This window comes from Nicotiana attenuata, unplaced genomic scaffold (assembly GCF_001879085.1).
Source record: "Nicotiana attenuata strain UT unplaced genomic scaffold, NIATTr2, whole genome shotgun sequence".
NCBI lineage: Eukaryota > Viridiplantae > Streptophyta > Magnoliopsida > Solanales > Solanaceae > Nicotiana > Nicotiana attenuata.
In genome coordinates this window covers 73,569-96,318 of record NW_017673321.1, presented here as the reverse complement: position 1 = coordinate 96,318, position 22,750 = coordinate 73,569, and the positions used below count along the sequence as shown (strand labels likewise).

General features: G+C 41.6%; 1 protein-coding gene across 1 annotated transcript in view; it reads left to right on the top strand.

Moving 5' to 3' along the window:
• Nucleotides 1-2,029: 2,029 nt before the first annotated feature.
• Nucleotides 2,030-22,750, top strand: part of LOC109216043 (optic atrophy 3 protein homolog) — a 30,149-nt gene continuing 9,428 nt past the window's right edge. Inside the window, exons 1-2 of the mRNA XM_019380172.1 lie at nt 2,030-2,570; nt 12,267-12,401. Coding sequence (XP_019235717.1) covers nt 2,442-2,570; nt 12,267-12,401 — 264 coding nt within the window. The 5' untranslated portion in view covers nt 2,030-2,441. The remainder of the gene's footprint in view (nt 2,571-12,266; nt 12,402-22,750) is intronic.

Sequence of the window (22,750 nt, the reverse complement as noted above, 5' to 3'; positions counted from 1 at the left end):
AACATTGTGACAGATAACTTGATTAAACCTCAGGAGAGGATGAAGTTATATGCAGATAAAAAAAGAACTGAAAAGGAATTTCAGGTGGGTGACATGATTTTTCTCAAGCTCCAGCCTTATAGACAAACATCCTTAGCTCTCAGAAGAAAACTCAAACTCAGTTCCAAGTTTTATGGGCCGTACAAAGTCATTGCCAAGGTGGGGCAAGTTGGTTACAAACTGGAATTACCTCCTACCTCCAAAAGTACATCTTGTATTTCATGTTTCTCTATTGAAGAAGAAGGTGGGATCCAAGATCACTACTTAGACTTCACTACCCCAGACTGGAGATGATGGACAGTTTTTGGTTGCTCCAGTTGCCATCTTACAAAGGCAGATGGTTAAGAAGGGAAATGTTGCTGCCATTAAGGTCTTAGTACAATGGTCGAATTTAGCTCCTGAGGATGACACTTGGGAAGATTATGCACATTTGAAAGCCAAAATCCCCTCATTTTGATCCTTGAGCACGAGGATCATTTTAAGGGGAAGGGTATGTCATGGTCTGTGGGAGTCGTTCATTTCAATTTCGGCAGAGTTCAATTATAAAAAAGCGGAAGGTTCTCATTGCAAAACACGGGAAAGTTGAAGGGTCGATGTTAGATTAGCCGGTATAGATCAACGATCATCTTTAGCAATATCAAATAACGACTGAGAGAGAGAGAGAGAGAGAGAGAGAGAGAGAGAGAGAGAGAGAGAGAGAGAGAGAGAGAGAGAGAGAGAGAGAGAGTCCAACGAACTTCTAGTATTAGATTTCTCCTCTCTCTTCTGATTTTTCTCCCTTCAATCCAAATTCTTCTCTCATCTAAATCTATTCTTTTCTTCTGTTTGCAGACTCGAGCTCACAACAATAACGATTATCATTTAACTGTTGCTTCTTATTTCATTTTCTCATTTTAATTGTAATCTTTCCATTCATCAATCAATAAAATCGAAAATTATCCCAAAATTACTCGTTGTCTTAACTAGCTGTAATTGTGGGTTTGAGGTTGAATTGAGCTTAGATCTTGACATTCTTGATATAGAATTTGGTAGTATTATGTTATAATTGTTTGATTTTCGTTATATAACTTTTCATTACTAATATAATTCATTCATAACTAATGCAACATTTGATTTATAGTATAAAACTACATAATTTAAATGTGTTTAGTATAAAAATAAAATGTGTATAACTTAGAAGGTGTATAGATTGAATTTTAAGCTAGTCAAATTAGCTTTTAGAGCTTGTTTGAATGGTTGTTACCCATTGTATTGTATCATATTGTTACTTTAAATGTAATGTTTGTGTTTATTATTATTTAGATTTTATTGTATCGTACCTTTAAATCCGTCGTTACGTAATCACAAAAAGTGCCATTTTATGGAGCGACGAATTTGGTATGGTGTCGGTGTTACCTTGCCTTTTTATTTCATCTTGCCCTTCTTTATTATTAAATAATTATATTTTATCCTTTACCCTACTCTTTTATATAATAACTCTACTCTGTATCTTATTTTTTCTTAATAATATTGCAAGTTATGCAGGGTAAAGCTGCGTACAATAGACCCTTGTGGTCTGACCCTTCCTCGAACCCCGTGCATATCGGGAGCTTAGTGCACCGGGCTGCCCTTTGTTGCATGACATCATGAAACAACGACAAATGATACAATCTATCTAAACGTTGTATTCATCAAACAATACAATACAATATGATACATTATGAAACGATATGTAACAACAATACGAACAAGTTGTTAAGCGCTTTTTAATTTTTTTCATTGTTTGATAAAATTAAAAAGTGCTTAAAATAAGTTAAAGACCGTTTAAAACAAGCCAAAAGCAATAAGCTAGCCAACTCCAACTTATTGCTTTTTGGCTTAAAAGCTATTAATGTTGAAAAGTTTTTTTTTTTAAGCTAATCCAAACGGACTCTTATACAAAAATCTATCTACTGGTACAATATACGAGTTAAAATGTACAATAAAAAGATGTACTGCATTCGGAATGCATGAATTAGGGTAGCTAAAGATGCCTTAAAATAGGTAACTCATACTGTACATAATACCCCCAAGATCTGTGAAATCGACGATTCAGCCGACCACCAATCGAGAGAAGTCAACCAATCACCTACTATAGTGATAGTAATATCCATTATTCCCGTCAAACATCTTCACATTTATAGGCATTTGTATTTCACCACATCGCTTACATCATCAAAAGACCCCTTCCCAACTTCCATGAAAGAACCTTCCCCTTTCCCCACACGCATTTAGCTTATTCCTCAAGAATTCAGCTCTTGATCTGAACTGGTCAAGCTTGAATGCTTGGATATAAGGAAATGTCTTTGCACTTATAATTCTCTTGAACGTTGATTGGTTTATTTAGAATACCCAGATTGAAGAAATTGTTAATACAGTAATTTATGGCACTGCCGGTATTGAAACTTGGGACACTTGCATTGAAAACACTGAGCAAACCCATTGCCAGTAGGCTCAAGCAACAAGCTGGCTTGCATCCCAAGTTCCGTAATTTCATCGTCAGCATCGCCCAGGTAATTGTCTATTTGGTTGGATTTGTGATTACATACATGAATTCGATTAATTTTGATCTTAATCTCCTTCCTGGTATGGCTAATTAGAATGATTAGGGCATGATTGAGCAATCCGTTTACTCCCTCCATCTCGATAAGAATGATTGTCTTAGGAGTACGAGTAGCAAAGTATCTAATTTTTAGATGTAGCAGGACTTGTTATTTTGTGTAGAATTGGTGTCACGACTCTAAACCCGACCCGGTCGTGATGGCGCCTCTCGTGAAGACGAGGCCAGCCAACTAATCCAACTTATCTTTTTAGAATAGTTAACATTAATAAGCAGCTTTAATATGATTAAGTAACCACAGTCTATTAAAAGATCTCTTTAATAAGTGCCGAATAAAACCCAAATACAGCCCAAACCAATACAACTACAAGACCTAAAATATACAAAGCCGGAATAATGAACCAAAAGAGAGAAAAATGGTGCTGCGAACGCAGGCAGTCACCTCACTACTCCTATAGCTCTGCTTCTGATCAGCCAAAACCCGCTACCGGGTGAACAAATACCTGCATCTGCACGCGAGGTGCAGGGAGTAAAGTGAGTACTCCAACTCAGCGAGTAATAAGGGTAAATAACAACTGTGCAGTAAGAAATCACGTAAAGCAAACCATCATGCTATATAGGGACAGTGAAAAACCCTTTGAGAGAAAGCAGTGAAGCTGTAAAAACTTTAGAAATATCTTAGCTCAGTTTAAAACCTCTTTTGAAAATGACTTTTTCAACAATTATGCAATTGAATGCAAAATAAATAGTGCAGATAAGCACAGAAGTCCGCCTCTCGGGCACCACACTCGGTTATCAGATAATACCAGAGCAACAGGTAAATATTGCAAGAAGTAGCACAAACAGCATATAATGACAGACAATGAAATAAGGTAAACACATCAAACAGTACCGGTACCGCTGCGGCATGCAGCCCGCTCCACATATCGCTGCGGCGTGCAGCCCGCTCCGTTTATCGTCGATGGCGCTCACTGGGGGTGTGCAGACTCGGGAGGGGCCCCTTACGACCCAAGCGCAATATCAAGTCATCTCGTGGCATCAAACTAGGCCCTCAGCCTCATATCAGTATCAGTATAACACTGCTGCGGCGTGCAGCCCGATCCATAAGTATCCTCACAATACAGGCCCTCGGCCTTACTCAGTCAACAAAATCACATAAGCCACTCGAGCAACATAAAACACTGTTTCTCAGTCCAAAACATCATTTAAATATCATTTGAGTATTAAAACTGAGTGAACGTGGCTGAGTTTTGAAAACAGTAGGAAATAACATGACTGAGTTCAAATATATATAATTAAATCAGTGAGGAATTATCAACAACAATCCCCGAAGGGTTCTAATAGTTGGCATTCAGCCCAAATATGGCATTCAGCCCAAATAATGATGATAGCAAACTGATTTCAATCAAATACGTGGTAAAATCATTAATCGGGATGGACTAAGTCATAATCCCCAACGGTGCTCTCCCCACACTCGCTATTCAGCGTGCAAGTCACCTCAATATAGCACTATGATGTGCAATCCGGGGTTTCAAACCCTCAGAATATCATTTACAATCATTACTCGCCTCGAACCGGCGAAATCTCTAGCTCGCGACGCCTTTGCCCCTCAAATCGGCCTCCACGCACGTCGAATCTTACCAAAACCGCAACGAATACGTCACAATATGCCAAAGGAAAAATACCCAATCGAAAACAATCGAAAAATATTAAAAATCCCAAAATTGGCAAAACACGAGCCCCAGGCCCACTCCTCGAAACTCAGAAATTCTTACACCAACGGGTTCCTTATCTCGCCACGAGTCTATACATATGAAAAACACCAAGATCGGAGTCCAATTGACCCCCTCAAAACCCAATTTTTGCTCTCTTAAGTTCAAGCCCTAACCTCCATTTTTTGACCTTTAATTTCTTAAGTTTCCAGCTCTAATCCATGTATTTACACCATAGAATCATGTTTTTAAGTCCGAGAGTTCATACCTGATCAAAGCCCTTGAAACCCTCTTCAAAATCGCCCAAAAACTCTCTAAGTCCGAAGTAAAATATGTTACTTTTCTCAAAATTTCGCGAAGATGAATTAAATATTTCTGTCCAGCAGAAACCGCTTCTGCGGTCAAAATGTCACTTCTGCGACTTCCGCTTCTGCGGAAATTCCCATAATCCAAAAACCCGCTTCTGCGACTTAATCCCGCACCTGCGGCTTCGCTGATGCGGCTTCCCCAATCGCTTCTGCGGAATCAGCGCCCAGGTCCCATCACCGCTTCTGCGGTCCAATCTTCGCACAAGCGAGACCGCTTCTGCGGTCCAAGCTTCGCAGAAGCAAAAACACCTGTTGCAGCAGACTTAGCAACATGCAAAAATTCCAAAACTCTCAGTTTAACCATCCGAACTCACCCCGAGGCCCCCGGGACCTCAACCAAAAATACCAATGCATCCTACAACGTTATTCAAACTTGTTCCAATCATCAAAACACATCAATTAACACCAAAACCATCAAATTACATCGAATTCAAGCCTAAGTTCTTCTAAAGCTTCCGAAACACGTATTCGACCAGAAACCCTACCAAATCACCTCCGAATGACCTGAAATTTTGCACACACATCCCAAATCACATAACAAAGCTACAACAACTCTCGGAATTTCATTCCGACCCTCGGATCAAAATCTCACCTATCAACTGAATTCGCCAAAATACTAACTCCGCCAATTCAAGCCTAATTCTACACCGGACCTCCAAAATTACTTCCGATCACACTCCTAAGTCACAAATCATCCCCCGAAGCTAACCGAATCATCGGAGTTCATATCCGAGCCCTCTAACACAGAAGTCGAAGTCCGGTTGACTTTTCCAAAACAAACCTTCCTTAAAGAGACTAAGTGTGTCATTTCCTTCTAGAACCAATCCAAATCAACTCGTTCACACCCAACACTGATAATGAAGCATAAAGAAATAGAAAATGGGGGAAACGGGGCGGTAACTCACGTGACGACGGGTCGGGTCGTCACAATTGGTGACCAAGCTAAGCAAGCCATCAAAACCCAAGAGCATTGCTGCAAAATACTTGTAAGGGCTCATTACCTCGAACACATACGAAGAATTAATCATATCCTTACCATACCGATTCGGTCTACTATCAAGCTATTCCATCTATCTAATTTCCCTTCTGATTCATCATCAACTTGATATTCCCCCTTGCTGTAGCACCACAGTTCCTCAACCCAGGCTCACTACACGAGACCCAGCACAAGACCACACTGTCTAAGACCCATAAGCCACTGAATCCTTCTCAAATATTCCCAGAAACACCACATTCCAAAATACTTTACTCTGAAGAACTTCCTGCGAATCTAAATCCGTTACCTTTACTTTCCAGATACTGATACATAGAATCCCATAATTAACATAAAAACACCACAAGTCTTGACCCTTTTCCAATGAAAACACAGTCTCTAACCACATACACAACCTTAAGACACCTGATTGTTACATGTAGAATCTTGAACACATTAAAACCATTCTCGAGAGTCATTTACTTCTTATTCAAACTGCAATTCACCTGATCAAACGAACATAACCACCAGTGCCTCATTAGCACTCTGACACCGCAGGATATGACCTCATCCCAATACAAACAAACATCTTCTTGCTCCATGCACCGAGCATTCTTTTCCAACAACAGCTTAAGACATCCTGTGATTCTCACACATCTACGAAGCACCATATAACCTTTGTCAAAATTTTGCTTCACTCGTGCCATCCTCGGCTCAATTTCCGCAACCTGAACTGATTCGCCAGCATGCCTCAAACCGGAACCAACATAGCACATAACCGTACAATTAGCTAATCAATAGCAAACTCCCTAACTTGGCTTGAAGCCATAGATCAAAACACTCCCAACAACTCATAACGCACATACTCCATTGCTGCCTTAATACCATAGTGAGATTAAACTCAATCCTTCATAAGCTTGTGGAAACACAAATCATCTAGAATTTTTTTTAACTCTTCTGCAAATCTCGCATTCACTCACACAACAGTTAAGCCCACTCTCTAGGCGATCCAATTTAGATGTCAACATATTTTCTTCACTTGTAAATGAGATCTTCTAATAGATAACATAAGGATCACACAACTTTAGAACACTCCGCAGGAGATGACCCACCTGCCTTGCCTCCAACTACCATTTCTGTATACCTTCCACCGTCCTAAACGGTACGCAGACGCTTAGTCTTCCTGAGTCTGAACTCATACCGCAACATAAAATTTTTACTTCACTCCCAACTGGAAACATGAAAAGATTCTTCACGCGCCCATAACTCGGGCTATACCTCGAATCGCAATGGAATTCAAACACCTAATAGTTCTTCTATCATCCAGTAGGCCTTCCTCATCACCTCCAAGTCACATAGATGCACCTTGCAGCACTAACATACTCACCACGTAGCTAACCAGCCGTCACTCCCACTAATAGGGGCAATACTGAACATATAAGTTCAAAACACTTGTTCACACAATCAGCACCTCGGTGCTCAAGCCATAGGCAAGGATCCGGCCTCAAGTCCTCCAGACTGGCCCAACAGCAAACTCACAGAGATCACGTCTCGCCCCTCGTTCGGGGAATCACAAGCCATCAAGGCACATCTGATACTGAGCGCTCATGCACGCATACAAACGCGTGGAAGGAATTTCAAGAGTTTTATTTTATTTATTTTTTTTTTTGCTGAATCAAGGACGCACGATAAGAATTCAAGAATGTGAAGTTTTCCTAAAGGTTCTGCAGCCTCTCGAGGATAAATACAGACGTCTCCGTACCGATCCGCGAGACTCTACTAAACCTGCTCATGACTCGTGAGACCTAGTAACCTAGGCTCTGATACCAACTTGTCACGACCCTAAACCCGGACCCGATCGTGATGGCGCCTCTCGTGAAGACGAGGCCAGCCAACTAATCCAACTTATCTTTTTAGAATAGTTAACATTAATAAGCAGCTTTAATATGATTAAGTAACCACAGTCTATTAAAAGATCTCTTTAATAAGTGCAGAATAAAACCCAAACACAGCCCAAACCGGGGTGCCACAAGTCACGAGCATCTATTAGAGTATAAATACAACTACAAGACCTAAAATATACAAAGCCGGAATAATGAACCAAAAGAGAGAAAAATGGTGCTGCGAACGCAGGCAGTCACCTCGCTACTCCTATAGCTCTGCTTCTGATCAGCCAAAACCCGCTACCGGGTGAACAAATACCTGCATCTGCACGCGAGGTGCAGGGAGTAAAGTGAGTACTCCAACTCAGCGAGTAATAAGGGTAAATAACAACTGTGCAGTAAGAGATCACGTAAAGCAAACCATCATGCTATATAGGGACAGTGAAAAACCCTTTGAGAGAAAGCAGTGAAGCTGTAAAAACTTTAGAAATATCTTAGCTCAGTTTAAAACCTCTTTTGAAAATGACTTTTTCAACAATTATGCAATTGAATGCAAAACAAATAGTGCAGATAAGCACAGAAGTCTGCCTCTCGGGCACCACACTCGGTTATCAGATAATACCAGAGCAACAGGTAAATATTGCAAGAAGTAGCACAAACAGCATATAATGGCAGACAATGAAATAAGGTAAACACATCAAACAGTACCGGTACCGCTGCGGCGTGCAGCCCGCTCCACATATCGCTGCGGCGTGCAACCCGCTCCGTTTATCGTCGATGGCGCTCAATGGGGGTGTGCAGACTTCGGGAGGGGCCCCTTACGGTCCAAGCGCAATATCAAGCCATCTCGTGGCATCAAACTAGGCCCTCAGCCTCATATCAGTATCAGTATCACACTGCTGCGGCGCGCAGCTCGATCCATAAGTATCCTCACAATACAGGCCCTCGGCCTTACTCAGTCAACAAAATCACATAAGCCACTCGGGCAACAATAAAACAGTGTTTCTCAGGCCAAAACATCATTTAAATATCATTTGAGTATTAAAACTGAGTGAACATGGCTGAGTTTTGAAAATAGTAGGAAATAACATGACTGAGTTCAAATATATATAATTAAATCAGTGAGGAATTATCAACAACAATCCCCGAAGGGTTCAAATAGTTGGCACGAAGCCCAAATATGGCATTCAGCCCAAATAAATATGATAGCAAACTGATTTCAATCAAATACGTGGTAAAATCATTAATCGGGATGGACTAAGTCATAATCCCCAACGGTGTTCTACCCCACGCTCGCTATTCGGCATGCAAGTCACCTCAACATAGCACTATGATGTGCAATCCGGGGTTTCAAACTCTCAGAATATCATTTACAATCATTACTCACCTCGAACCGGCGAAATCTCTAGCTCGCGACGCCTTTGCCCCTCAAATCGGCCTCCACGCGCGTCGAATCTTACCCACCCACCGTAAACGATTACTAACGGACTTGGAATACGAATGAGATCAAAAAGGCCATCATTGGGGCAAACGATGCAATAGCTTCGGTTAGAGCAAAGCCCAAAATGGCATAACCAAATAATTGTTTTGCCAATGATGGATTTCGCGCCACGGAATGAATCGAGGAACTAAGGACGTTCCAATACCGATAGCAGCTCCCGCTGAAGCAAATTGTATGGACCGTAAGAGATGGAATTACTTCGATGGTTTGTATAAGTCTTTTTATTTCACTAATTACTACTATTTCAGATACGTCATGGTACGGGATTATTTGGACTACAAGATCAAACCAGATTATAGAGCAAGATTTTATAAGTAATAGTCAACAAATTGGAATTCATTTATCTGTCTGACCAAAACCGCAACGAATACGTCACAATATGCCAAAGGAAAAATACCCAATCGAAAACAATCGAAAAATATTAAAAATCCCGAAATTGGCAAAACACGAGCCCCGGGCCCACTCCTCGAAACTCAGAAATTCTTACACCAACGGGTTCCTTATCTCGCCACGAGTCTATACATATGAAAAACACCAAGATCGGAGTCCAATTGACCCCCTCAAAACCCAATTTTTGCTCTCTTAAGTTCAAGCCCTAACCTCCATTTTTTGACCTTTAATTTCTTAAGTTTCCAGCTCTAATCCATGTATTTACACCATAGAATCATGTTTTTAAGTCCGAGAGTTCATACCTGATCAAAGCCCTTGAAGCCCTCTTCAAAATCGCCCAAAAACTCTCCAAGTCCGAAGTAAAATATGTTACTTTTCTCAAAATTTCGCGAAGATGAATTAAATATTTCTGTCCAGCAGAAACCGCTTCTGCGGTCAAAATGTCGCTTCTGCGACTTCCGCTTCTGCGGTCTCCTTCCGCTTCTGCGGAAATTCCCATAATCCAAAAACCCGCTTCTGCGACTTAAATCCCGCACCTGCGGCTTCGCTGATTCGGCTTCCCCAATCGCTTCTGCGGAATCAGCGCCCAGGTCCCATCACCGTTTCTGCGGTCCAATTTTCGCACAAGCGAGACCTCTTCTGCGGTCCAAGCTTCGCAGAAGCGAAAACACCAGTTGCAGCAGACTTAGCAACATGCAAAAATTCCAAAACTCTCCGTTTAACCATCCAAACTCACCCCGAGGCCCCCGGGACCTCAACCAAAAATACCAATGCATCCTACAACGTTATTCAAACTTGTTCCAATCATCAAAACACATCAATTAACACCAAAACCATCAAATTACATCGAATTCAAGCCTAAGTTCTTCTAAAGCTTCCGAAACACGTATTCGACCAGAAACCCTACCAAATCACCTCCGAATGACCTGAAATTTTGCACACACATCCCAAATCACATAACGAAGCTACAACAACTCTCGGAATTCCATTCCGACCCTCGGATCAAAATCTCACCTATCAACTGGAATTCGCCAAAATACTAACTCCGCCAATTCAAGCCTAATTCTACACCGGACCTCCAAAATTACTTCCGATATCCTAAGTCACAAATCATCCCCCGAAGCTAACCGAATCATCGGAGTTCATATCCGAGCCCTCTAACACAGAAGTCCACGTCCGGTTGACTTTACCAAAACAAACCTTCCTTCAAGAGACTAAGTGTCTCATTTCCTTCTAGAACCAATCCAAATCAACTCGTTCACACCCAAACTGATAATGAAGCATAAAGAAATAGAAAATGGGGGAAACGGGGCGGTAACTCACGTGACGACGGGTCGGGTCATCACAATTGGTGACCACAAAGGGCATTAATTCTAATTCTTTAATTGGAGCTGTTAGTCCTTTTCAGCATAAAGGTTGATCTTGTTGCTGGTTTATCACATTCCGAGAATCCAATTGGGGCTTTTTGAACTGATAGGGCAATAATTGTACACTCGTAGTATAGACGAGTAAGTACTAAAAGTAGCAATTTCTTTCTAATTAAAAGTATTTAAGGAACGAATAAACTGTCAATTGCAATGTATTGATGTGGGGTTTATATAGCCTTGGGCTCTCCTAACTCGATAGCTAGCTTTTAGGGTGTGGTTCTTCCTGGTTGTTTCAATAGTATCAAAGCCACCCACCACCCTTCGTGCCCACCGTGCCATGGATGGTGACACCGGTATTGCAATGTCTAGCGCACAACCAGCTGTGGAGGACGATGGATGTGGAGCGTGGTGGTTTGCTATGTTGCTCGGACTCTCCAAAAGTGCTGCCGTACCCGTGTCGGATCCTCCAAAAATGTACTAAATTTGGAGGATCCGACACGCACCCAACAACATTTTTGAAGAGTCCGAGTAACAAAGGTGGTTTGTTATGGTCCATTGCAAGGTATGGGACTTGAGTCCCACATCGGTATTGCATAGTAAAAGAAAAAATTGTTTTACTAATTGCGTCTTATGAAATGGTATGTGGTAGCGGATAAGAGTGTGCTGCATGCTTAATGCTGTGTGGCTGAATTTAGACTTCATCAGTAAAGACCTTACTTGACGAGCATAAGTTTTTGTCACTTGAACAACTTGTGATTTTACAATTTTACTGTTCCTGGTTAGTTAGTTTACTCTTCCATCCAATCAATTAGTTGTGAGTTGTTGAAAGAATATAAATAATGCAATTGCATAATTGTTCGCCATTCACATAGTTTGGTTAGCAACTCATAGCTTGTTGACTGGATATAAGTGGATCTATAATAATGGGATTTTACAGTCAGAAACAAAATGCAAAGAAACCATTGTCAAAAACTGGAATATGACAAACTACAACTTCCCAGATGTATTTGGCATGAGAAGATTGGTTATCATTTTGGAGAGTTCCGGTTCGTTCTTCAGCACTTGTAGTTTCTGAATTGAGGGACTAGTAAGATTCACTTAGGTGGTTGGATGATTCTAATGGATACATCTTCTGATACATGTTAATAGCGGCTTGTGCTCCTGTCGAGGAATTTTTGTTCAATTTGACTAAATAGCTGGTCATTCCTTGTGCGTCTTTTCTTTTGATCAGTCAATGCCCTTCTTTTACTGTCTAGTTCTTTTAATCCCTTAATAATGCAAGAAATGCTCGTGCATTTCTCTTTATTATGTTTCTGTACATTTATTCAGCTATTTATGTCTTGTTTGTAGATGCAAATACCCATCTTTCAGAAACTTTATCCTTCATTATATGTTAATCTTTTGAATTCTGTTAGCATTTCAAATTTCATCTTTTTTAACACATTCGCAAAGCAGGCAAACCACCGGGTGACAACAACAATGCAAAGGCGGATATATGGTCATGCAACCAATGTAGAAATACGGCCTTTGGATGAGGAGAAAGCTGTTCAAGCTGCTGTTGACCTTCTGGGGGAAGCTTTTGTCTTCTCGGTATTGCTTATTCTCCCACTTGACTCTTTGATGACATGTCTAGATAGTTATCTCAGCTTCCTCCTTTTATTAACCATTACATATTATTATTGTTCAAAAGAAGATACACTTTGCTAACTGCTCGAGGTTTGAAGTCCTGTGCACTTAAAACATGATATGCGCTCTGACGCAGTATGGAAGTAGTCATGTTACCTTTGTTACCCTGATTAGCGGTGGCAACTTCTAACGATCCACATAGCCCTAGTAATTCTTGGGCAATAAAGTTGCTTTGCATCAATATGCGCGATCATGCCTAGTTCAATATGTCTACTGAATCCTTCTATGTGCATCAGCCTTGCGATTTACTTTTCCAAGAAGAGTTTGGAACACAAAGCTTAGATCTCTGAAGCTTATATAAAGGAAATTGTCATATCTACCATCTCGAGATGCACAAACTAGCTTTAAAATTTGCTTGAAATCTGAAATTTCTACTTACAATCTCCAAAACTTCAAATAGTATTACTCTGACTGATCATGCATGAAGCAAGTAGCTCCTAAGCTAAGTGCTGTTAAACAACACCTATGTGAATCGAGAATTGTTTATGACGATTTTTGTATGATCTTCGAAACATCAAATCATATTGCTTTGGCTGATCTGTGTGAAGCTTAGTAGTTCCTATGATTAGTGCTATTAAACAACACAGAATTGAGCTAACATTTGCTTATGACAAAATGTACTTGTGTCAGTATATAGAGTTCTTTTGGAGTAATTGAAATGTGTGAAGATGACTATTTTCTCTTCTTTTTTTTTTAGCTGAGATATTAATGTTAATAGATTCCAAGTATAAGTTACCAACATTTTACATTGACTGCACTTTGTGGCTGTGCTACAAAATCTTGAACCAACTTTGTGTAGTGAATTCCCTTTCAGAACTCTCAGATGAGTTAGATTTGAACTCTTGGGTTTTAGTGCTGATCTCCTTCTGTTTGAGTTATCCTTTGCTAAGAAAGGAAAAGGAAAGTACCAAGAGTTAGACTCGAACTCTTGGGCTCTAGTGTTTATCTGTTTCTCTTTGAGGTATCACTGGTTGCTAAGGACGGAAAAGACTGAGATAGCTAGTCAGTAAATGTGAATAGGAACTTAAAACTGTACATCTGCATCTGTATACAAAAAATAACAGACTTTTAAATTTGAATGAAATGATTGTTATTCCGTGTATTTCACTTAATTGTAGTATTTCAATTCTAATGTCTACATAAATTTATCTCTCTCTCTCTATAATATATATGCATGCATGCATGCATGCATGTGTATGTGTGTGTGTGCGCGCGCGCGCGTATACTGTTACGCGGCGCCTTCCTGAGATTCCTTGGAAGGGCGACGTAAGGCTAAGCAACTGATGTTAGTGCAGTTGCTGTCCGCCAACTGAGGTCCCCTCCGTACGCTAGACGAGATTGTCAGTGCCGTACGGGAAAACCAATGTCAAGAGCAATTGTGAGAACAGAAATGAGAATTGAGAATGAAAGAAAGCTTGATTGCATTAATGAAAGCTATTACAGAAAAGCAACGCGGTGTCGAGGGGGAGAGACACCAGTACAGAGAATTGCTTGCTTGCTAGAAAGTTTTGATTGCTTGATCCCCCTAATAATCTTAAAAAAATAATCCAAAACTACAAGACTAGACTTGAATACGCTAGAGAAACATAATGGAAACTACTCTATATCTACAATGAAAATGACTTAGTTTTCTATAAGGCAGCAACATGTCCGTTGTCAGCAGCATTGTCTTTGGCATCACGGTCTGCGCGCGAGGCGTTGTCTGTGCGCGCGGCGCTGTTGGAATCTGCCTGCGGCTTGGCGCTGGCGAGGGATATCGGTGGGGCGACAGAGGCACCTGCGCGCTTGTCACTTGGCGCGGCCAAGACCACGGGGCCGTTCGTGGCGCTAGGCATTGGGAGGCTTGCTAGGACGCCACGGGGCACGCCCAAGGGGTCATGGGGTGTGGCTGGAAAGCCGCCCATGACATTCTCCCCCACCTGAGTTGGCGACGTCCTCGGCGCCTTACTTGCAAAATAATCTTCAATGAGGCTCTTGTAGGCTTTGAGGTTTGTTCCCCTCTCCCAAGTATTCTCTTCTGCATCACAGCCCTGCCATTTCACCAAGAACTCTTGGTGATCTTTCCTTGAGGCATGAATCACTCTATCATCAAGGATAGCTTCAACACGCCTTTTTCCGGTTGAATTGGGGCCTCGAATACTGGGTATTGTGAGCTGGCTGCGTGAAGGATCCTCCGTGTCTTCCCGAAAAGGTTTCAGGAGACTGACATGGAAGACAGGATGAATTTTCCACCAAGCTGGGGTATCCACCCGGTATGCAACTTTCCCAATGCGCCTTTCAATGGACAAGGGTCCAATGTATTTTTGCAATAGGCGAGGGTCATGCACCCCCGCAAATAAGTACCGCTTTGGGATTTTGACCATCACTTTGTCTCCTACTTGATATTCAACAAAGCGACGATTCTGATCAGCATGCCTCTTCATCCGCTTTTGAGCTTTGACAAGATAGCTCCGCACTATCTCCAAATTTCGCTTCCACTCTTTTGAGAAGCTAGCAGCTCGAGGAGATTTAGCCATGTTTGGTGCATTCACAGTGTGTGGGAGTAGCGGTTGCTGTCCGATAACAATTTCAAAAGCGCTTTTGTTTGTACTAGAGCTCTTTTGTGAATTGAAACACAATTGAGCATCATCCAGAAGCTTCACCCAATTCTTCTGCGATCCGGTTACAAAGTGGCGGAGATATTCCTCCAACATACCATTGAACCGCTCCGTCTGGCCATCAGATTGCGGATGAAAACTTGAGCTATGACTCAATTTTGACCCAAGGCACTTGAAGAGTTGGGTCCAAAAGTTGCTAGTGAAGCGTGCGTCGCGATCGTTAACAATGTCTTTGGGCAGACCCAATATTTGACGACATGAGAGAAGAAAAGTCGAGCTGTATCTTCTGTTGATATATATTGTGGGGCTGCAATAAAGGTGGCATACTTGGAAAACCGGTCCACCACAACCAAGATAGTTGTGAGATCTTCGACCTTGGGCAATTCGGTGATGAAATCCAGGGAAACGCTTTCCCAAGGTCTCTTTGGGACAGCTAGTGGTTCCAAGAGTCCCGCTTGTGTCAAGCAGTCCGACTTGTCCTTCTGGCATACTAGACAAGTCTTCACATACTGAGAGACATCATCGGCCATTTGAGGCCAATAATAGGCACTACGAAGTAACGCCATGGTGCGTTCTTCACCGGGATGGCCGGCCCACAGAGTATCATGACATTCCGCTAGAATAGTCCTCCGCATATCTCCTCCTTTAGGAACATAAAGTCGGTTCCCTTTCACTTTCAGAAAACCATCTTCCATGTAGAACTGGCGAGTCTTGCCCTGTCCTACCAAATCAACCAAATACTGAGCTGCAGGATCCTTGATGAGTAGATCCTGTATCTGGTCCTTGATGGATGTGGCTACTTCGCTCCCCCTTAGGATGGCGAGTTGGCACACCGATGCTAGATCAGCTCTCCGACTGAGTGCATTAGCAACATGATTGGTCTTTCCACTGCGGTACTCCAGGTTGAAGTGGAATTCAGCTAGGAGTTCCTGCCACCTGTCCTGTCGACCATTCAGCTTCGGCTGGGTCATGAAATGGCTGACAGCTGTGTTGTCTGTCTTGACCCCGAACGGGGTTCCCAGCAGATAGTGCCTCCAAAGGCTCAAGCAGTGGACGACAGTCAATAATTCTTTCTCATGGGCGGCATAGCGCCGCTCTGCATCCTTCAGCTTCCGACTCTCGTACGCTACAGGGTGCCCTTCTTGTAGCAAGACTCCGCCGAGGGCATAGTCAGATGCATCTGTTTGTACCTCGAACGGCTTGGCCAAATCAGGGAGGGCCAAGACGGGGCTACTGGACATAGCCGCTTTTAATGCGTTGAAGGCCTCTGCTCTCCTTGGTCCCCAATCCCAGGGTGTGACCTTCTTGAGGAGTTCTGTCAATGGTACTGCGATAAGGGAGTAGTTCTTCACAAACCGCCGGTAGAAGTTGCATAGGCCAAGGAACGCCCTCAAGGCGTGGACATCCTTAGGCGGCGGCCAATCTGTGATGGCCTGAATCTTCTGTTGGTCCATCTTGATGCGTCCTTCCTCGATGACATGTCCGAGGAAGTCAATTTGCTTCTGAGCAAAGGAGCATTTGGATAGCTTCGCATATAGTTCATGCTCCCGCAAACGAGCTAGGACCTTCCGCAAATGCACTAGGTGTTCTTCCAATGTTTGGCTATATACCACAATGTCATCCAAGTAGACTACCACGAATTCGTCAATGTACTCTCGGAAGACTTGTTTCATCAGAGTGCCAAATGTAGCTGGGGCATTAGTCAAGCCGAACGGCATGACCAGGAAGTCGTACGACCCATATCTTGTTACATAGGTCGTCTTGTGTTCATCACCCTCTGCGATCCGAACTTGCCAGTAACCTGTCTTGAGGTCTATCTTGGTGAACACCGTCGCACCACCTAGTCTATCGAACAAGTCTGCCATTAAAGGAATAGGGTACTTGTTCTTCACGGTGATTTTGTTTAGAGCTCGATAATCCACACAGAGTCGCAGACTGCCATCATGTTTCTTTTGGAATAGAACAAGGGACCCGTATGGAGACTTGGAGGGTACAATGATCCCTGTATCTAGCATTTCTGTCAATTGTCTCCGAAGCTCGGTGAGTTCGGGTTGTGACATTCTGTAAGGCGCCCGGGCAGGTGGCTTCGCGCCCGGCACCAACTCAATTTCATGGTCCACAGTGCGCCTAGGTGGGAGCCGCTTTGGCATGTCTTGTGGCATGACATCTTCAAACTCCAGTAGTAGCTCCTTCACGGGTTCAGGAATGGGACCCGAGGAGCGTTCTATATCTTCAATGCAGAGGGTTGCCAGGAACGTAGGTTCATTCCTTTTGACCCCCTTCTTCAACTGCAAGGCCGAGATGTTCTCAACGGCTATCTTCATGGGCATGCACGGGATAATGCAGGGCTTGGCCCTGTTGGTTCCCATCATCAGTAGCATGTCTGCAAATGGTACAGGCATGGTGTTGGTTTGCCTTAAGAATTCCAACCTAACTATCAACTCGAAGTCATCTATGATCACCACTCGCAGGTTGAATTTTCCTTCGTACGGGCCAAGCTTCATCGGTACCTCTTTGGCTATTCCACCCACTGACTGGGGAGGTGAGTTGATAGCCTTGACACTACCTCTACCTTTCCCCACAACTAGACTCAGGCGCTTGACGAAGCTTATGTGTATAGGATTTTCTGCTCGTACTCTGTCAAATTCTAGTATAGTTTATGATATCGTCCCACAAAGATTGGACAATCTAAGCTACAGACTTGTAATATTTTGACTACTATTTGAGAGAACCAAATTGATGAAAGGTGTGTTTGAAATTATAAATTAAGACAAATTTCTTCTGAAAAGTTTATATTTAAAAAGAGTTGGGAATCGTTGAATTCACTTGATATATCATTACAATAAAATCTCAGGTTCATACGTATTTCTCTAAAGAATAATTGCTTATTGCTAATACAATTATATTTTTACACTAAGAAATAAATAAATAATTAACACTCCCCGAGGTTATGTCAATCATTTGATTTAAAACTAGTGATGATTAAACTGAAATATCTTGCCTGAATTGTGCTCAAGCGTAAAACTTCGTGAGAATATTTTTACTAGAAAATCAATAATCTTGCCTTCAACAATTTCTCCGTGAGAATTAAAACTGAGGAAAGCAAGATTACAGGCTTGAAACAATAATCTTACTAAAAATTATTTTAACTCTAATATTTTGGGCTCAAGTGTAGTAAAAACTTCGTGAGAATATTTTTACTAGAAAATCAATAATCTTGCCTTCAACAATTACTCCGTGAGAATTAAAACTGAGGAAAGCAAGATTATAGACTTGAAATAATAATCTTATTAAAAATTACTTTCACTCTAATATTCTATTCATCAGTTATTATATATTAATTTTGCTCCGTGAGAATTACAAAATTAATATAAGAATAACTTAGATATAAAATATGTAGATGTTATAATAATGATTAAAAAATCATCATTCCATCACAATATGAAATTTATATAGAGTTTCAGGCCAAGAATGTATTGAAACTGAGATAGTATTATAATTATATCAAGCTTCATCAACTATCCCAACAAAAAGAATTACTCCATTATGAAGTAAGAAAAGCTAAAAAATACTTTCAAAAGACTAAGAATATTTTTACTACAAAGAGAAATATTAGAGGAAGAGACCAAGATTACTCTTCTCTTTCTCTTTAGAAACTTAGAAAAAACTAGATAGAAAATTGGATACAAAGAGGGATGCCCTTTTCATCTACAAACATATGGCTATTTATAGGAAAATTCCTACAAGGCCTTGGTGAGAAATTGCAATATAATATTAATATATCATATGGCCTTGATGAGAAATTGATATGGCAATTTGTCTTGATATTTTGGTGAGAATTTGCCATAACTTTGTATCTCTTGACTTTGTCTAGTCTTAGATGAAATTGTCACGAATGCATCCTTCTTCCTTGAACTGTAGATTCTTTCTTTTACTCTTTTTCCATGTATTCTTTTTCCTGCACGAATTGTTAGAAAAGCGCAAGAATAGGATATAAATTGGTCATGTTTTATATCTAAAATATTATATTTTTATATCAAAATATATGAATAATTTATATCCATCACCTGTAATACTTCAAGGTTAGTAACCATACCACTCTTAATGCCTTCCTCAACTATTTCCCCTAGCTTGATGATATCGGAGAATTTCTGGCCCTCGATCAGCATCAACCTCTCATAATATTGTGGATCCTGAGTTCGGACGAAAAACCTGTTCATCTGTTCTTCTTCCAAGGCCGGCCTGACCTTAGCAACCTCGGATCTCCATCGAGTAGCATACTCACGGAATGTCTCAGTAGTTTTCTTTTTCAGATTCTGGATGTAGAGACGCCATTCCTACCCAGCTTGTCCACTTCTTGGGGTCTTGGCTAATGTACCAAGATATAGCATCACCTTTCAAACTTCTCATAAAGAGCTTCATGCGAATCTTTTCATCTCTTCCGACTCCGACCAGCTTATCGCAGTATGTCCTCAAATGGACCCTGGGATCTCCTGTGCCATCAAACATTTTGAACTTGGGAGGTTTGTACCCCTCGGGAAGTTCGACGTCTGGCTGAATGCAAAGATCCTCATAATTCAGCCCTTCAATACCTTTGTTTCCTTCGACACCCTGGACTCTGCTAGTCGGTTTCTTGAGCTCGGCGGCTAGGTTCTTGATGAGGGAGTCTTTGTCGTCAGACTCCGGTGTGTTTGTAATGGGCTGAGTATATTGTGGTAGGGTTTCCACATAGCTGGGAGTGTGGTGGGGATGATCATTTGGCGGTTCAGGGATGAGGAGTGGAGTGTTGTTGTGACATGTGTTGCAATTTTGATGAGTAGCGGATTGTTTTTGCGGCTTCGGGATATTCTGTGGAGGTATGGGGTGTTGAGCATTGGGAAAGTTGACGTCTGGAGTAGTGAGGGAGAATGACAAGCTTGCCAAGTTCCGGACTTGGTCTAATTCTTCTTAAAATTTCAGTAGCTTCTGTTCGAGCTGGGCGGCACTTTCTTTGGACACCTGAATACCCTGAGGAACCTCTACCCTTTCAGCTGAGTTCTCCTTTCTGATGTTGCTCAAGTCTTCCATTTTTGCTTTGTTCTTGTTTTTGATAGGACTTGGAGGAGGAGGAGGTGAGGGCCCTTAGATCTTGTGGAGTAGGATGATGATGCCAGAGTTCACGAACTAACCTTTTGGGGAGGGGAATAAAACAAAAGTAAAAACAAAAAGGTAACAAGTTAGTGAGGGTTATGAGAAAAAATGTTGCAATATTTAAACACATAGGATATAAATCGTGTCCTAAATTGGGTGCCTCGTTGTGCCCGAGGTAGGCCTAGCGACAAGTTGATCTGGAAAACTTATAATGCTAAATGCCTCATTTTATTGATAAAAATGAGACGAATCCCAAAACGACACTAAAATTGCATAAAATAAAATATCACTAATGGTCATTGGCCTTATTACATTTTAAAGCGAAAAAGAAAAGAGACTCCTAACTACTTGGTCCCAGAAGGACCTTCCCCAAGTTGAATGCTCTCGTTGATCAAATCCTCCAGCTCGCATAGGTTCACCAGTAAAAATGCCTTTGCCAGGCGTTCTCCTTCGTTTCCCTCAGCGTTCTGGCAATCAGTGACTCTTTTTCTTATTTTCCTTCCAATTCCAGCAGACTGTATTCCAGATATTCCAGCTTTTCGCTAGCCTTGGTGACCCTCTCTTTCCATTCATTGATTTGGTCACTTTATGGGAGATTCCTCCACCAGGTCAGCAAGAGTGAGGGTATACTGACCATACCGAAGTAGGGGACCTTGTTCTCCATTTTCTGCAAAACAAAAAGGTTAAGACCATACCCCCCACCGAACTCGACCATTTAATCCAATAATTAGCATAAAAGCATTTAGTTCTCGAAATAAATGCACAGAATATGGTGTTGTCCATTTGGGTTCCAAGGAAACCCAGTGGACTTTGGACAAGGCTATCTTAAAGAGTCATTATGTGGACAACATAACCGACTCGGCTAGGTTTGACCATGATGCATGTACGGTTAAACAGAGTAAGGTTTTTATGGGGTATTAGACTGGTACCCTTGAGCGGATAACTCAAGAGGTAAAGGCACGGAACCATCGACTACACCGTTGATCGACTGGTTTTACCGCAAATATACCTTTGCCAAATTTAGGGGGTGATAATATTGGAAGAGCGCAACCACTCATTATAAGCGTTGCTATGGTATTTTGTTTGGCACGAGTGGAATATGATGTTGAAGATGCAATCACAAGAATGAAATAGATTGTCACGTATTTTCACGTTCATAAGATAATGATTACAGTAATTGCTCGTAATTACAACAGCATTGAAGTAAAGCGGTAAAAGAAAGCATTAAAGAAAAGAAACAAAGAAACAAGTCAGTTTCATAGAAGAAGTAGAGATAAAGCAATAATAAAGCAATAAAGTCACAAATAACATGCAATGGTAAAAGCCTAAAGAAATTCCCCAGCAGAGTCGCCATGCTGTCGACGCCCCCTTTTTCTAAGGCGAAATCGGGTTTACGACATTTGGGAGGACAACTCTATTCCCTTGCGAGAATTGGGTTCTGGAATTGGAGAGTCGCCACCTAATGATTATAGTGCAATAGGACACTTTAAGAAGGGTTTGAATTGAAGAAACCAGAGATTAGGGCAAGGGCTAGAAATTATCTCGAGGGGAAGGTGTTAGGCACCCCTCAAGATTCACTAGTGTGGTCTCGGCCATGTTACAATTGTGACTTTACAAGTAAGGCTCAAATAAGGATTTGCATATCATATTGCAATAAGTTGAAAACTTGTGAAGATAAGTAGAGAGGGCAGAATTTTATGAAAAGAAAGATTTAAAGAGATTTACAAGAAAGGATGAAAAGAAAATAAAGGAAGAGGGGTCCTAGGTTTATGGTTGATATGGATCACGTCAATGCAATATCCAGCAATCACTCCTCAGAAGAGGGGTCGCACGTGATATTAGCGCATCGGTCATCATCTCCATATTCTACCCTTCCCACCCCGTAAAGGTTATTTAAACGCATGATTGGTCATGAATGCTTATTGCGTGCTATTACCCGTCCCATCCTATAAGTCCTATGTCACGACCCAAACCGAAGGGCCGCGACGGGCACCCGGTGCCTTACTCAACCGAGTACCAACGTAACATATCTTTCTTATCATACTATCAAGGGTAAATGAGATATAAAACATGTCATGAGATAACAAGAATAAAACATAAGGGAATACTCAACATATGATGACCGAACATGATATACAAACTTATACATGTGACATACGGGCCTATAAGGCCGACATGACCATTTGAAAACTCAAGACATAGGCCGACAAGGCGATACAAGTATCCATACACCTTACATCTGTCTACAAGCCTCTAAGAGTACATAAAATCATAAAGGTCGGGACAGGGCCCCGCCATACCAATCAATACATATCCAAAGCATACTGACCAAATAGGCAACTCCGGAGCAAGTGGAGTACACCAACACCTTCGCTGAGCTGATAGCCTACTAGGAGGAATGTCAACCTGTCTATCGGGACCTGCGGGCATGAAACGCAGCGTCCCCAGGCAAAAGGGACGTCAGTACGAATAAAGTACCGAGTATGTAAGGCAGGAAAGCGTAAACGAAGATCTGTAACATAAAGA